This window comes from Gobio gobio (assembly GCF_949357685.1).
Source record: "Gobio gobio genome assembly, chromosome: 14".
NCBI classification, from domain to species: Eukaryota; Metazoa; Chordata; class Actinopteri; order Cypriniformes; family Gobionidae; genus Gobio; species Gobio gobio.
The window spans coordinates 5,204,440-5,221,768 of record NC_137107.1 but is presented as its reverse complement, the minus strand read 5'-3'; the positions used below and the strand labels follow the sequence as shown (position 1 = coordinate 5,221,768).

Here is a 17,329-nt window from a genome sequence, read left to right as displayed (position 1 = left end):
CATTACTGGATGAATCAGTGTTTTTGAACGAATCTCTCGAGTGAATGATTCAATGACTCACTCATAAACACTTCACTTGTTTCATTACTGGATGAGTCAGTGTTTTTGAACAAATCTCTCGAGTGAATGATTCAATGACTCACTCATGTCTCTGGTCTCCATCTACTGGTGTAATGAAGTCAAGGAGGGAAAAAAAAAAAGACACACTGGAATGTCATAACTTAAATCTTTATTTGCCACACCAAACAAAAACTAATTTGTAACAGTTGATGTCAAATAAAAGAAAAAAAAAACAAGAAAAGAGAAGAACAGCATCTGTATGATACAGCCTAGAAAGATTTCTGTCTGGCGTCTTAAATTTACAAAAGCTCTGGTGAAGAAATGTACAAAACCTGGCTTCTGCATCTACAGCTTCCTATAAAGAAATATACAAATCTCCTACTAAACACCTTTATTGCTCTAAAATCTTCCAGCAGTCTGGCACCGTGTGAAAGCGTCGTCTTAAAGCTGTTCGAGAAGACGACGGCATAATATACATAAAAAACGTCAACTTTAGGCACTATGGGATGCAGCGTTGGCACAGTCTCTCCCGGCCAATAGGAGTGCGAGGATTTCGCCACCGCACCAGCAATGGCACCCGAGGGCTTCTTTACAAGCTTGGCCGAAAAAAAAAAGTCCATTACATAAAACCAAGAGCTCGAGCACTTTGGGAAGCGTCCGGATCCCTTGAGATCTACTCAAAGTAAGAGAAACCAATTCCTTCAAAAATACCGTATAGCTCTACTCTTGTATAAAAATACGAGCCAGACGCTGTAAAAGAGGGTCGCCGATTAAAAGGGAAAGGGCCAGAAGTGGAGGCAGCTTTCGCACAGCAAAACTCCTCTTAATGATTGCGTAGATGAGGTATTTCCATTCATCTGGACTGATATGATATGCATACAGCAGTTGTGCTACAGTTAACAGTGAGAAACCCAAACCCAGACGAACAGAAAGGCACTGTCGATCTCCCAAACATATATTAATGATCATAGTTTAAAACAAAAGGGACATCGGGTACACATAAATAAACGCCAACCCAAAGCTCTACTTAACCAGTAAGGGATGTTTTGTGTCTTTTCGAAAGTAAAACGCTGAATAAAACAACAGTAACGCACACACACACACGTTCTTGGGCACCAGCAGGAGACTAATATAAAAGCATGTGGCAAAATTGTATAAATACAGTTGAACACACACTATATTTATATATAATATATATTTCCATTCTTTGGGACGAGAAGAGCAGGGTTTGTTTTGGTTATGATGTGAGAGTGTGTTCTCTGTACAGGTGTGTGTGAGTGTGTTAAGGTGCAGTCCTCGGGGCTGACAGCAGGAGTGGCGTCTTCACACTAACTCACAGAGAACCTACACACACACACACACAGAAGAGCACGGGTCATGTGACCACAGAAGAAGAATCTCATTGTGAACACAGAATGGTGTGTATGGACTTATCTAACTCTGGGGGATACAGGGAATAAGATAAAGTCCCAAAAAGTCGGCGTGTTCCTTTAAAGGGAACCCCTGATGGTGTCAAGACTTGTCTGTCTTAAAGGGATAGTTCACCTAAAAATGAACATTAGCCCATGATTTACTCTCCCTCAAGTCATCCGAGGTGTGTGAGACATTCTTCTTTCAGACGAATATAATCTGAGTTATATTACAAAAGCCCAGGCTAATCCAAGCATTAGAATTGCAGTAATAGTTGCTCTGTTTTTGAAGTCCATAAAAAGTGCATCTGTCCGTCATATAACTGCTCCACGCGGCTCTGGGGTGTTAATAAAGACCTTCTGAAGCGAATCGACGCGTTTGTGTAAGAAAAATATCCATATTTAAAACTTTATCAAGTTAACAGGAGAAGCGCGCAGAGACTGAAGGAACGCATTGAAGCCGTGTGTAAGTGTTTTTTCAAATTACTCAGTTTGCTGGATTTGCTCAGCGTATTACACTCTATCAAGTGGATACATTTCGATTCTGTAGTTATTTGTGGATTCATAATTTTACTGTTTAAGATAATTGTATTTGAATTAAAACCAGTGCTGTTTTAGCCGTCGGCACTCAAATATTATCTCTGGATATTCGCACGAGTAAGTGATAGTTTCGTTTTGGAGCTGAGCCATTGACAGGCTGTTACCTTGATTGTCTGAGCGAATTACAAAGGTGGACAGAACATATATAAGCTCAGGTCGTTCAGTTAGTTCGCTAAGAGAAGGGGTGAGAAAAAAAAAAAAAAAAAAAAAAAAAAAAATTTGTATACTTCTGTGCTAGACTAACTGAGACTTGTTACAGCACTTACATATTGCTGATATTGTTGCCCTTCGACTGCTCTAGCTGCTTCTATTGCCCCCATTTGTAAGTCGCTTTGGATAAAAGCGTCTGCTAAATGACTAAATGTTAACTTTCGGCCGACCGCCTTCCCTGTTCAATTTATGGAGAAAGTGTTGAAAGTTCCCCTGACGATGGAAAGACTAACACGACCAGGTCCACTCGTCATCTTGAGTTTCACTTTCAACATTCAACACTTTTCCACGGAAGGCGGAGACCGAAAGTTAACCTGATAAAGTTTTAAACATGGATATTTTTCTTACACAAACGCATTGATTCGCTTCAGAAGGCCTTTATTAACACCCCAGAGCCGCTGGAGCAGTTATATGATGGACAGATGCAGTTTTTAATGGACTTCAAAAACAGAGCAACTATTAATCCAATTATAAAGCTTGGATTAGCCTGGACTTTTGTAATATAACTCAGATTATATTCGTCTGAAAGAAGAATGTCATACACACCTCGGATGACTTGAGGCGGGTGAGTAAATCATGGGCTAATTTTCATTTTTGGGTGAACTATCCCTTTAATATAACATAAATGATGTCTCTTACTGAAATATGTAGTAGAAAACCCATGAAAGATCCACGGTATTTAAAAAAATCCATTATATATGTGCGGCTGAATCCGAAATCGCCCCCTAAACCCTAAAATAGGGCATTATTTGAGCGGACAGCCATTTGTAGTGGTGTCCGAAACAATAGTGGATGTTATTGAGTGCACTCATTCAATCCCATAATGCACCGCAATAACGAGTGTACACCTGATGTACACTCAACAGCTGTCCGAATTCACTCACTCGTTTTCATTCACTCAAGTGAACTATATTAGTGGACTAAAGTAGGGAATAGTGAATGAGGGTTTAGGGGGCGATTTCGGATTCAGTGTTTGTGTTTGTGTTTGTGGGCGCGCGGGTGTGCGCGATCTCGAATGAGACCCTGTCAGATGTGTGTGTGTTTGTGTTTGTGGGCGCGCGGGTGTGCGCGATCTCGATTGAGACCCTGTCAGATGTGTGTGTGTGTGTTTGTGTTTGTGGGCGCACAGGTGTGCGCGATCTCGATTGAGACCCTGTCAGATGTGTGTGTGTGTGTGTGTTTGTGGGCGCGCGGGTGTGCGCGATCTCGATTGAGACCCTGTCAGATGTGTGTGTGTGTGTTTGTGGGCGCGCGGGTGTGCGCGATCTCGATTGAGACCCTGTCAGATGTGTGTGTGTGTGTGTTTGTGGGCGCACGGGTGTGCGCAATCTCGATTGAGACCCTGTCAGATGTGTGTGTGTGTGTTTGTGGGCGCACGGGTGTGCGCAATCTCGATTGAGACCCTGTCAGATGTGTGTGTGTTTGTGGGCGCGCGGGTGTGCGCGATCTCGATTGAGACCCTGTCAGATGTGTGTGTGTGTGTTTGTGGGCGCGCGGGTGTGCGCGATCTCGATTGAGACCCTGTCAGATGTGTGTGTGTGTGTGTTTGTGGGCGCACGGGTGTGCGCAATCTCGATTGAGACCCTGTCAGATGTGTGTGTGTGTGTTTGTGGGCGCACGGGTGTGCGCAATCTCGATTGAGACCCTGTCAGATGTGTGTGTGTTTGTGGGCGCGCGGGTGTGCGCGATCTCGATTGAGACCCTGTCAGATGTGTGTGTGTGTGTGTGTGTGTGTGTGAGCGTGCGCGCCGATTTGTTGGTGTGTAATGTGTGTTTTAAATGCAATAACAAAGCAACTAATCCATAGTTTTCACGTGTCGTCACACACTTATAGGAACGCCCACCTGGAGGGCAAAACAAGGCTCTCCTCCATTGCCCGCTAGTCATTTTGACCAGGTTTGTAGTCAGTATTAATGCGGTAAGACAGTGATATTAAAATACCATATTCAATATACACCTTATTGATGTTGCACACTTAGTACAGGAAAGCAGACGAACACAGAATATTAGTGCACACGAGGTTTCTCGTTAGTGTTTTCCCCATCGAAACCCATTATAAAGAAAACACGTGTTCATATTCTTGCTTCATCTACTCGCCTGTATAGTACGCATCATCAAAAAGGTGTAAACTGAATTTGATCTTTTAATATCACTGTTTTAGTTCATTACAGTACTTTAAGGATTCTTTAGCCTGTCTTCAGTTCACCTCTGTCTTGATCAGCTCTATAACGTTTCACTGCGTAATTTATCGGTGTTTAAAATGAAGTGGTGCAAGGACTCGATTTATAATAAAACCTATATCAACAAATCCTTTAAACTTGCTTAATTTATTCCTCATTGGTGCAGCTCACCCTATAGTGTTTTTCACGTTAAGCGTTTTAAAAACGTCCCGCTGTTTTCAGTGATTGAAACACTGCAGCAGGAGCTGTACATGGATCATAAGTGCCCAAAACGTGCATCTTGTTCATATATTTTTGTTTTAAGATGGGAATTTGACAGGCTTGTGCTGTAATTCTGTGGAAGTCTATGGCGGTTTTGCCCTCCAAGGCCGAGAACCATTCTACATCATCAACCTAGAACACAAACAAAATGGCGCCGCCCATTGTCCAAATATATAATGGCTTTTTTAAATACCGTGGATCTGTCATGGGTTTTCTACATATTTCAGTAAGAGACATCATTTATGTTATATTAAGCCAGACAAGTCTTAACAACAGGGGATCCCTTTAATAAGACCCTAAACATGTCATTTTTGTTCAACTTTTAATAAACTGCTGTAACATTTTCAAGTTTCATGATTTCAATTAGGGATGCAACAATACAGTTAGTCCACGGTTCAATACACACCTCGGTTTTTACCCACGGTTTTCGGTTGGGTTCGGTTCTGATGGCTTGTCACACACATTTTTTGTTATTCTTATTCTAAGGCGACAGGAACCGCAAGAGGTTAAAGAGAAAAAAAACTATTTTTTTTATTGCAATACTCTTTCTTTATTTTACTTAAAAGAATTGAAAAACCTGACTTAAACTTAAAACTTTACTTAATAAAAACCCTTGTACACATTCCTAGTGTATTGGATAATATAAAATAAATATATATAAAGATTTACACTGGCAGCTCAGAGCTGTACAGCAGCATTTAAGTATGAAATTGAATGAATGAATGTAAAAATAAAACACTACATAGACTTCACTATAAAATATACACTGATTCTTATTAAAGCGACTGTATTAGTTCTTCAGTCAAGAGCAGTGAGTGATTTTCTCTTTGTCTTTTGTTGTTGTATTAACATTAAAGGGATATTTCACTCAAAACTGAAAATTCTGACATCGATAAATGAATACAGGTTTGAAACAATATTAGAGTGAGTAAATAATGACATAATTTTAGAGGTGAACTGTCCCTTTAAGGACCGCGTGTTCACTATAGGCTGCGCTGCTTTCAATTAAAGACCTGCACTCATCTAATATACAGACACACACCGATTTTACTTTCACTTTAGACATAACCGACTGTGTTTATGTTAACCTTGTGTGTATTTGACAGTATTAGCGCAGTAAGACGACTACTTAGTTCAGTATTCACGTGTTTGACAGGTGTTTAGTGCGCGCGCTCTGAAAAGCGCATGTTAAAACCGCGCACGCGAATGAAACCGGCAAGACTTTAAAACGCATGCAAATAATGAACTTTGGTGATTGTGAATAACTCTTGTGTTCTGTGAGTATAACTCTACCACTAACCTGTGATGTGAATGTGTCGTGTTGTTCAGTATTGGGATGGAGGCAAATTATAGAATTTGTATAAAAATAATTAATTAAATGCGAAACCGAAAAAAACCCCGCAATTCACAAGTACGTATTGAACCGTGAATGCCGTACCGAACGGTTCAATATTATATTGAGAATTGTGGCATCCCTAATTTCAATGTCTTTGAATTTAATATAAGTATAAAAAAATAGGGATGGGGAAAATTAAAACTGATTTCAGAGGGCCTTACTCAAGTACCATATGCCAAGACCCTCTCTCTGTTTCCTGCTGTAAAACGGTACAGATAGAGAAACACATGTCTGACCTCTGCACTCTCTCCAGGATGTGGCTGATCATCCGATCTGTGACCCCAGGACAGAGATCCTCAGCCACATGCAGGCTCTTCTCCAGCTCCTCCAGAACGCCTCTCGTCAGGTCATCGTCTCGCTGCTGGGACTTCAGCTGCCACACACACACACACACACACACACACACACACACACACACACACACACACACGCTGCTCAACACTCGGAACCAGAAGGACTCATGTCAAACACAGATTCAGAACGGCATTTTAACTTCTAGCTCGCCTACCTCAGAAAACACAGGAGCCATGACGGTGGTTAAGCTGACGGACTTCTGCTGCAGTTCCTCGCCCTGAAGGGAACACACACACACACACGCTCTCAATTAACCGGCTTTAGAGTGTCAACACTGAATATCCAATCATCATCCAGAACCAACCATTCCGTTGGGCTGCTTCTTCTCTGGCTTCTTCTTTCGAACGGTAGTGAAGGACCATTCAGGAGACGACTCGTTGTCCTTACTGCTGCTCTCTCTGTTAGACACACACACACACACACACACACACACGTTGGGTTTTCATGTTTTATGGGGACTTTCCATAGGCGTAATGGTTTTTATACCGTACATACCGTATATTCTATCCCCCTACACTGACCCTGCCCCTAAACCTACCCCTCACACACACACCCACACACCCACACACCCACACACACACACACACACACACACACACACACACACACACACACACACACACACACACACACACACACACACACACACACACACACACAGCCCCTAAACCTACCCCTCACACACACACACACACACACACACACACACACACACACACACACACACACACACTGCCCCTGCCCCTAAACCTAGCCATCACACACACACACACACACACTGCCCCTGCCCCTAAACCTACCCATCATACACACACACACTGCCCCTGCACCTACCCATCTCACACACACACACACACACTGCCCCTACCCCTAAACCTACCCATCACACACACACTGCCCCTAAACCTACCCATCACACACACACACACACACACACACACACACACACACACACACACACACACTGCCCTTGCCCCTAAACCTACCCATCACACACACACACACACACACACACACTGCCCCTGCACCTACCCATCTCACACACACACACACACACAGACACACACTGCCCCTAAACCTACCCATCACACACACACACACTGCCCCTAAACCTACCCATCACACACACACACACACACACACTGCCCCTGCCCCTAAACCTACCCATCACACACACACACACACACACACACACACACACACACACACACACACACACACACACACACACACACACACACACACACACACACACACACACACAGCCCCTAAACCTACCCATCACAGGAGACATTCTGCATTTTTACATTGTTAAAAATCATCACTTAGTCTGATTTATAAAATGTTTTCCTCAAGGGGACCAAAAAATGTCCCCACAAGGATTTCGGATATTGCCATCTTTGTGGGGACATTTTGTCCACATAACGTAGGGATTACCAGTCCACCCAGACACACACACACACACACACACACACACACACACACACACACACACACACACACACACACACACACACACACACACACACACACACACACACGCACACGCACACGCACACGCACACGCACACGCACACACACACACACACAGATGCTCGGCTCAGAGTAGTTTGATCAATTTAGGGAGTGTTCACACTTGTAGTTTGGTTCGCTTTGTCAGAACCAAAACATTTAGTCCTGGTCCGCTTGGCGTTCACATTGGCATTTTAACACCGAACCTAAGGCGACAGCGCTCTGTATGTTAGGATGACAAAAGGTTTAAAAGTTACATTATTAGTCTGATCTGCCTCAGGTCTAATGAGATGGCCAATCAAATCAAAGTAGGCGGGGTTTACGTTCTCTTTTGGCTCGTACATAGTCTTCACACAGACGAGCGTGTCAATCTAACGCCTAATGCCGCTGCGGAGACTCTTTTCTTTCCGGTGAATTCACAAAACAAAACGCACACAAACGTGTCCCTGCTCTTAAAGCAGCACTGGGTAGGTTTTGCTCTCGGGCTCCCCCTACAGTTGGGAAACAGTATTGTCCTCTACTACTGTCGTAAACTCTGTCATTCTATATCAGCGGATGCATCGCACCTGCATTTATTGACATGACAACTATAATATCCCTGAACACTGCAGGAGTTCACATGCGTGTTCTGCTTGCGTCGCGTGTGAAATGTCTTCATCACAGGTACAGTGGCACATGTTTCAGCATGTCATATGAATATCATTTCATGGGTTTTATTTTTTTTTCAAACGCCAAATGATCGCGATGCTCACGTTTACAAGCCAGCGTCATTATAGTAGCCTAGTCTATTGGTTCCCGTTTTACAGAATCTATATGATACTTCAATTCAATGTTTGAGTGGTAGGTAATAACCATATATCGTCAATATTATAATATCAAGATACCCTAGATTAATCTGCAAATTTGAAAAATCGATTTGCATTATAGCTTGAGGCAAGACAAATAAACAAATATCACAGACATCTTAGGCATCCTAAAATATGATTTTGTACTTCTTATGTATTTACTTGCAAGAATGTAGCCCCTACCAAACTTATTTTTCTGTGCTGCTTCGGCCATGACTATAACATTCAGCAAACAAACGATAGTTTTTCTCGCACGTCCGAATTTAAGGAAGTGGTGGTGGAAGTGACGTATATGCCGTAAAGCAGTCGAATTTTGTAGTTCTTTTTGTTCTCGGGTTACTACCCGAAACCCGAAGTTAAAAAGTACGATTAAAAACGATACAGACCCCGTCAGGCTATGGCAGACGTGTCATTCAACCTATTGTAAGACGATGTATCATCACAAGAGTCTTGAAAATATATTATAAAGGTTGAAAAGTTACCTAGTGCTGCTTTAAATAGATTTTCAGTTGCATTTACCTTTATCAATAAGTTTATAAAATAAATAAATGTTTTAAATTTAGAGAACTATGGAATGATGGCAAAAATTATTACTTTTGATGATGACTTAAATATTAATTATAATTAAAAATATTAAAAATTATACTTTTAAATATTAAACTAAAGACACCAGTGGGTGGCAGTCTTGAGTGAGTCATGAGCATGAATGGGCCACTGAAACAGTGTCTGCGTCTTATTTTAAATAAGCAATTCATGCCGGCTTAAAAAAGTATGTTCTATAGTATGAATGTAATCCGGACGAACTACATCCGCCATGTTGTCACTATCACATGACCTACCAGCGTCAGTTGTGTCGCTTCACCTCCATTCACAAATCCTCCTGTGGCCTCATGGGATAGTAAAGTGTCCGGAAGAAGACCCGGGTACGTTTTGCCTACTCTTTTATGAGTCCTGTGAATTTAGACACTACTCGACTCACAGACAGTTTTTCGGTCAAAGCGACCGAAGGCTTTTACTAGGAGACGCACACCAGTTCTGCTGTGGCTTTCGTCTGGAACTATGATTTCATTGTGAAATAGAGCAAACAATTCTGACAATACTGTTTAATATGAACATCAGGGTTGTGTTTACGCTCAGTTTGTTGAGCTGTTGTATAAAGTCAATGCACATTTGCAATCGCATGGATATTTGGGAAAAATTGCACTATTGTTCATATAATATATTTTACTGTATCGAGTCTTAAATCGATCTCTATGCACGGTCTGTGTTCTTACGAAGGTACATTGTCGAGAATAGCACACGTTGCTTGTGTGGATGCAGTCAGTTCTGAGCAGTGTTGGGGAAAGTTACTTTGAAAAGTAATTACTCCCTTAAAAAGTAACTAAACGAAAAGTAATGCGTTACGTTACTTTTGCGTTACTTTTCCTCACTTGGGCTGGGCTTGTTTGTTTTTTTATAACAAAAAAAGTTATATTTTTGTGCAATGGTAAAGACCTCTTCATACCAAAATTGAAATAATAAGCCCCAGGCTGAGGAAAAAATGCAGATTCCCTCATGAACAGTAGAGGGCGCCAGAGTCCTGCACGGGTGCGGGTACCCGAATATTGCTGAAACGGGTGAAAAACATCCTGTGTCGGATACGGATGCGGGTCGGACAAGGGAGAACACGGGTCTAAACACGGGTTTTAAACAGTCACGTGCAAACGAATATAGGCCTAAAAATATATGCATGTATATTGTAGATGTGTTCCTAAAAATATGCATATACAAAAATATGCCTTGCCTGTATTTCAAGTTGATAAAATAATTTCAAATCCATATCAGTTTATTTGTGGCAGCGCGGTGCGCGCCCTCCCAGGAGAATCACAACCGCGCGCGCAATCTGCCTGCACTGGTCGAGATGGATCATGAGGAGTTGAAGAAAAGATAGCCGCAAATGTGGAAGTTCATCGCTGAGGAAGCACGCAGATAACTGTGGTAACAAAACCAAGCACACACAGTTCAATCGAACAGTATTTTTGTTATGGTTCCTGAGTTTAGTCTCTTAATAACACTGTCTTAGTAGCCTACATTAAGCCACGTTAAGCGTTTTCTTATAATGGTTTTCTATGGGAGGAAAACGCTTAACGTGTAATTAAACGTGTTGCGTTAAAATTTTGGGCTCATCTGATTTTTTGTACATAGTATACGTTATTAGTATTATGTTTACTGAGTTTGGTCTCTTAATAACAGTGTCTTACCTACATTAAGCCACGTTAGGCGTTTTAGAATGTCCCGAAGTTGTCCTTAAGTTAATGGTCGTGTAATAACTTATGTATGCTGGCAATAAACATTTTTGTCAAGTGTGTCTATAATGTAATATGCTAAACTGATTGTATTGCGGGTCGGTTCTATTTTAAGCGGGTCGGGTCGGGTGCTGATTTTATTTAGTGCTTCTGTCGGAAAACGGGTCGGATGCAGTTTTAAGCACTGCGGGTACGGGTTTACAAAATCGGACCCGTGCAGGACTCTGGAGGGCGCAGCTCTGGATAATGTAGAATAGGATCCAGGAGAAAAAAGTTTTACCAATAAAAACAAAAAATCTAGTAATTTTCATCATCAAAGGTCAGCAGCAAGACATTGGTAAATTAAATATAAAGGTAGATTATGCATAAAAATTGTTGTTTATTTAACATTTAATTATTGGAGGTTTGCATTGTACTCTGTAATTTTGCATTTGACTGATTTTATTCATTTTGTGGAGTACAGAATCTTTATTGTGCAAGTGAGATGAATCAATGCTCACATTTAGTCTAGAACTACAATAACCCTCATGTTCACACACACACACACACACACACACACACACCTATGTACTTATTATTCTCATCATGGGGGCAGGAGAGCTGTCAGTCAAACTAATGTGAAAAAGTAACTTTTTTGAAAAAGTAACTCAGATATTTTGTTGTAAATTTTAAAAAGCAATGCATTACTTTACTAGTTACTTGGAAAAAGTAATATTATTACGTATCTCTATCTAAGTTACTTGAAATGCGTTTCTCCCAAAACAGGTTCTGACCACAGAAGGTGAGGTCATTTGATTGGATGTCAAGTATTTGACCTTGACAGAATTCGTGATCAAACACATTTGTCAAAGTAATTGATAAAACGGACAAAAAAATCCAGTTGACGTTACTGCTTGAAGTCTGGCCATTCTACTGAGACCCTTCATTTTACAACAGAATTGTCCAATAACTGCTGCTTAGTAGCATCAGGCAATTTAGTGATGGATGGCAGGATGTGCAAAAAGGATGTTCTGGACAGTAAATGACTGTGTTGTGAATGTATTTGCGTGCTTACGAGTCGGAGTCAGAACTCGATTCTCCATCACTGTGGCCCTCAGCTTTCCAGCGCTTCAGTCGGTCAATGAGCTCGGAGAGGTAGGACGTCTTCTTGGCATATTTAACAATGAACTTGTGCTTCAGAAGCTCCTTTGCTGTGGGCCTCTGGGAAAGGAAGATAATGACTTTACAAACACATCAGCTATATACTGGCACCAACGGCTCAAAAGTATTTACAAAACGGCAAAATAATTGTCAGATAAATATCATGTTTTGTGTTTCCTCATCGAAACATGAGGACAATAATACTTTTTAAATATGGTTTAATCGAACTTGTAGGGTCATTACTTTTGGCCACTTATTTATATTTAGTCCTTGACAGTAAAATAATTAAAAATAAAACAAATTAATAAAAACTATATAGACGTAAAACAATAACTAATAAAGTTAAGCTAAAACCCAACTAAAACTAAGGTCTTGTTCACTCCTCTTCACTCCATGATGGTAGATTAACAAACTCAGGGTTACAGGATTAGTTTCGAGTTGACAAAACCAAACCAATCTATTCAGGCTTTGTCAGTCCCATGATGCCGATCATCAGCTTTCTCTGTCACCTCAGGCTTTGATCCTGAGTTTCGGAGCTGTGACATCAGCAGTGAACAGCCAATCACAGGCTGTGGATCAGAGAAACTGAGATTCCCTTCTCGCGAAATTGAATTCTCTCTTCTGCACAATATTACATGATTGAAAATATTACGAATTTAAACAAATTTACACAGGAAGAAGAAGAGCTTTCTATGAAACTTTAAGAAAAATCTTACTTAGTGCAATAAACGTTATGAAGTTAGTTTACTTGATATATAGAGAGAGAATTGAACATTTAAACTCACATGTAGTCATTTTTAAAGCTTTATTTATTGATTTTGAAGCTTGACCTATATATAGGCTATTTATATTAATTTTAACTATGTGCCTTTTAATGATTGATTAACTAAAATGATACGTGTGTATTTGATTAAGGGTATACTAATTACTTCAATTATATCCAAGTCATTCAAAATTATTATTATTATAATAAATAAGCATGGTTAAAAGCCAGACACTTTAGTCTTTAAAAACCATTTGCTATGTAGTGACCTTTAATCTGGAGTAGAAACAGGGGTATTGACTTTATTACATCAGAGGTGTGTCACTTTGCTCACAGCTGATTGGTCCAATTTCAGTTTGAGATCTCTATTATCCAGAACATAACCTGCCCTAGAGCAGGTTAGCTGTGGAGCGTAAGTTACTATGGAGATGAACACAGCTAAAAGCCAAACCACTTTAATGGTACCAAAAACCCAGGATTGGCACAAACTAAGCTTAAAACATATCTGGCTAGCCAGCTAAACCGGCTTCATGGTACAGGCCTCTGGTGTTTTAATCCGTCTCTTTTGTCCAGGTTCAGCCACTTGTGTCCTGATTTCTTCGGTCTATGGGCGGGTGTTTTTCAGATCTTTAGATCTACTGGATGAAATAAGCTCATGTAATTTCCATATGAACACGAGCGGAGACGCCGGAGAAACACACAGAGAGCATCAGCTTTAGTTTCTGCTCTGACAGACACAAGAGCAGCCGAACGCTGTGAGTGTGTGTTAGACATCAGGAATGGAGAGAGAACATTGAGCTCGGGACGTTTCTCATCTTCAAACCAAACTTGAGTCTCCAGCCGAGAGTTTAAATCCCGTCTGGCTAGCGCGCATCCCATAATGCTTAGCATTAGGTCAGTGGGAGGAGAGTAGGGCGTCTTTTAGAGGCTGTTTCAGTGCATTTGACCAGAAATCCGGTCCAATGTGTGTTCAACACCCTCTGGAAGTGGACGAAAGTGGACAAGCTCAAAACGTTTAACACCCCGTTTACACCAGTGTTCATTTCGTTAACGGAAATATGACGGAAAATAAGACGAAATGACACACGTCCTTAAACGATAACTGACTAGATCATCATGCAATATCGTTGACAGTAAAACACGAGATTAAAATGTAGTTTAAAAAATAAAAACTTAACCAAAACCACTCTTTGGTTTTGAAATGAACACTAGTTGACACCGGTTGTCCACTTGTGATCAACCAAAATGCATCCATGTGTAAACAAGGCCTAATAAACTAATTTAAAATATTAATAAACTACAATAGTAGGGCTGGGTATTGACACAAATTTCACAATTCGATTCGATTTCGATTCAGATTCACAAGCTTTCGATTCGATTCAATATTGATTATTTTAGATATAGGCCTATATCAGATATAATACATGGCCAATTTTCTCAAGGAAAACAAATCTCTGAACTAATGTTGTAAACTATGGGAGTCAGTTGATGGTACTACATCAGCCGACTAATATTGAAGGTAAAAATTACCTGATTTGTATACAAACACTTAAATTACACTAAATTATTTTAGTTTTTTATAATAATAAAAGTTATAATATTAACTTTAAAATTACATAATCATATTTCTACTCCAATTAGTTTTTTAAAAAATATATAAACATTTGGCTGTCATAAAAACTTGCCAGATTTATTCATAGGCTACATGCATTAAATATTGAAGAACATTCAAAATGACAATCAATAGCTATGTAATGTGGTGCATATAATTAGCAAAATGCTCCTCTCTAGACTTAAAGGGTTAGTTCACCCAAAAATGAAAATTCTGTCATTAATGACTTCCCCTCATGTCGTTGGACACCCGTCAGACCTCCGTTCATCTTCAGACACAAATGAAGATATTTTAGTGTAAATCTGATGCTCTGAAAGGCCTCCATTGACACACTTTACACTCTCAAGACCCTTAAAAGACACTAAAGACGTCGTTACAAAGTCCATCTCACTACAGTGGTTCTACAATAACTTTATGAATCGGCGACAATAGTTTTTGTGCGCAAAAAAACCCTAAATAACGACTTATATAGTGATGACGATTTCAAAACACGGCCTCATGAAGCTTCGAAGCGTTATGAATCAGTGAGTCGATTCAGCAGTTTGAATCGCCAAATTTCAGCAGTTTGACACGCGATCCGAATCATGAATCGACTCACTGATTCATAACGCTTCAAAGCTTCATGATGCCATGTTTTGAAATCGTCATCACTATATAAGTCGTTATTTAGGGGTTTTTTGCGCACAAAAACTATTCTCGCCGATTCATAAAGTTATTGTAGAACCACTGTAGTGAGATGGACTTTGTATCGACGTCTTTAGTGTCTTTTAAGGGTCTTGAGAGTGTAAAGTGTGCCAATGGAGGCCTTTCAGAGCCATCAGATTTACACTAAAATATCTTCATTTGTGTCTGAAGATGAACGGAGGTCTGACGGGTGTCCAACCACATGAGGGTGAGAAATTAATGACAGAATTTTCATTTTTGGGTGAACTAACCCTTTAATTTTCTAGCTGACTAACGAGTTTATGGACACTGGATATGGCTTTTCTGAGGTAAATGATGTTTACATGCCATTTTACTTACGTCTTTCTGCGGTTAAAACACTTGAGCGATTCTATGTGACATGATACGGATTTAGGTAAATTGTCCTGTATCTTTTAACACACTTTCAGATGTTTATTCATGTTTATTTCGCGCTGTTACTGGTATAAGGCGGAAGAGAAGATCTGTTCATGCGCTGCTGGTTCTCTTGAACTGATCTCGCGCCACAGCGCCAAAGCAGTATTTATGCTTTTGAATTTCGTAAAAAAATAGACGTAATCTGAAATCTGAGACTTTGTTCCATATCAATAGTAATAAAGCACAAAGATTATTGTGATTTATTGGATGGGAGGTGCGCTACAATGTTTATTTCATTCATGAACTGAAAACAGGATGACTAATCGATTCTTGGGATTTAAGAATCGATAATGTTTTTGTAAAAGTGAGAATCGATTAAAATCGAGAAATCGATATTTTTACCCAGCCCTATACAATAGCGTCTCAAAAATAACACTAGGTAGCTGGTGTACCACAATGAAGGTGCTGTGTATAAACACAACATTCCTATATCAGAAAACAATGCTTTAGCGGTGCTTACAAAAGTGGGGTCTTTGTTGAGACAGGAGTCCACAAACTCTTTGAAGATCTTGGAGAAGTCTCCGTTGAGGGTGGGTGGCGTGTTCTTGGGGATGTGGAAGAGCACTCTCATGGGGTGCATGTCTGAGTTGGGCGGCTCACCTTTGGCCAGTTCAATGGCAGTGATCCCAAGAGACCAAATATCAGCCTGAGAGCAAAACAAACAACTTCAGGAGGTCGAACACAAATCCAGCCTGCCATAATACAATAATGCAAGACAAACAGGAGAACAATACAGTCAGAAGGTATACAGTATATCCCGATAATTATCGTTAACGTTTTTCCGCCCAGCCCTAAATGATATGCTGTTTATATTCGGGCTGTCAAAAGATTAATCGCGATTAATCGCATCCAAAATAAAAGTTTGTGGTTACATAATATATGTGTGTGTACTGTGTTAATTATTATTTATATATAAATACACACACACACACACACACACACACAAGCATGTAGATATTTAAGAAAATATAATTTTTATATATAAAACATTTATATTTATATATATTATAGATTATATAAATGTATATACAGTATATACATGCAAATATTTCTTAAATATATACATGAATGTGTGTGTATTTATATTAGTGTTAGACCGATATATCGGGCCGATATTTGCAATTTTTAAGTGCATCGGCCGATATTTTTTCCCTGCATTATTTCCAGACAGGCGTCCACAGGGCAGCTCTCACCGTCTTCAAACTGTCTTGCTCTCCCTCGCGCATATTAATCAAAATCAATCGAGAATTGACACGATGGTAAAAGGTGGAAAGACTGAAGTTTCACGTGGAGCATTGGGAGATTTTTTCCTGAATTACCGCTGGTGTTGCTCTACAAGAGATTAAGGAAAGTGCACCTACACTCTAAACAATGCTGGGTTAAAAATAACCCAAGTTGGGTGGAAAATGGACTAACCCAGCAATTGGGTTGTTTTAAGCAAACATTTAACCCAACTGCTGGGTCAAAACAACCCAATTGCTGGGTTAGTCCATATTCAACCCAACTTGGGTTATTTTTTAGAGTGTAAGCATTAAATGACTAGGTTGTAAATAGTTTAGTATAGTACAGTCAGTGTGCACTTT

The 17,329-nt window shown here is 40.1% G+C and overlaps 1 protein-coding gene across 1 annotated transcript in view; it reads right to left on the bottom strand.

Annotated features, from left to right (window-relative positions):
* Positions 1-212: 212 nt before the first annotated feature.
* The window catches only part of stk26 (serine/threonine protein kinase 26), a 69,838-nt gene continuing 52,721 nt past the window's right edge, over positions 213-17,329 (bottom strand). Inside the window, exons 6-11 of the mRNA XM_079835239.1 lie at positions 16,207-16,392; positions 12,167-12,312; positions 6,775-6,868; positions 6,625-6,687; positions 6,353-6,489; positions 213-1,404 (exon numbers count right to left, since the gene is read on the bottom strand). Of these exons, the coding sequence (XP_079691365.1) occupies positions 1,389-1,404; positions 6,353-6,489; positions 6,625-6,687; positions 6,775-6,868; positions 12,167-12,312; positions 16,207-16,392 (642 nt within the window). The 3' untranslated portion in view covers positions 213-1,388. The remainder of the gene's footprint in view (positions 1,405-6,352; positions 6,490-6,624; positions 6,688-6,774; positions 6,869-12,166; positions 12,313-16,206; positions 16,393-17,329) is intronic.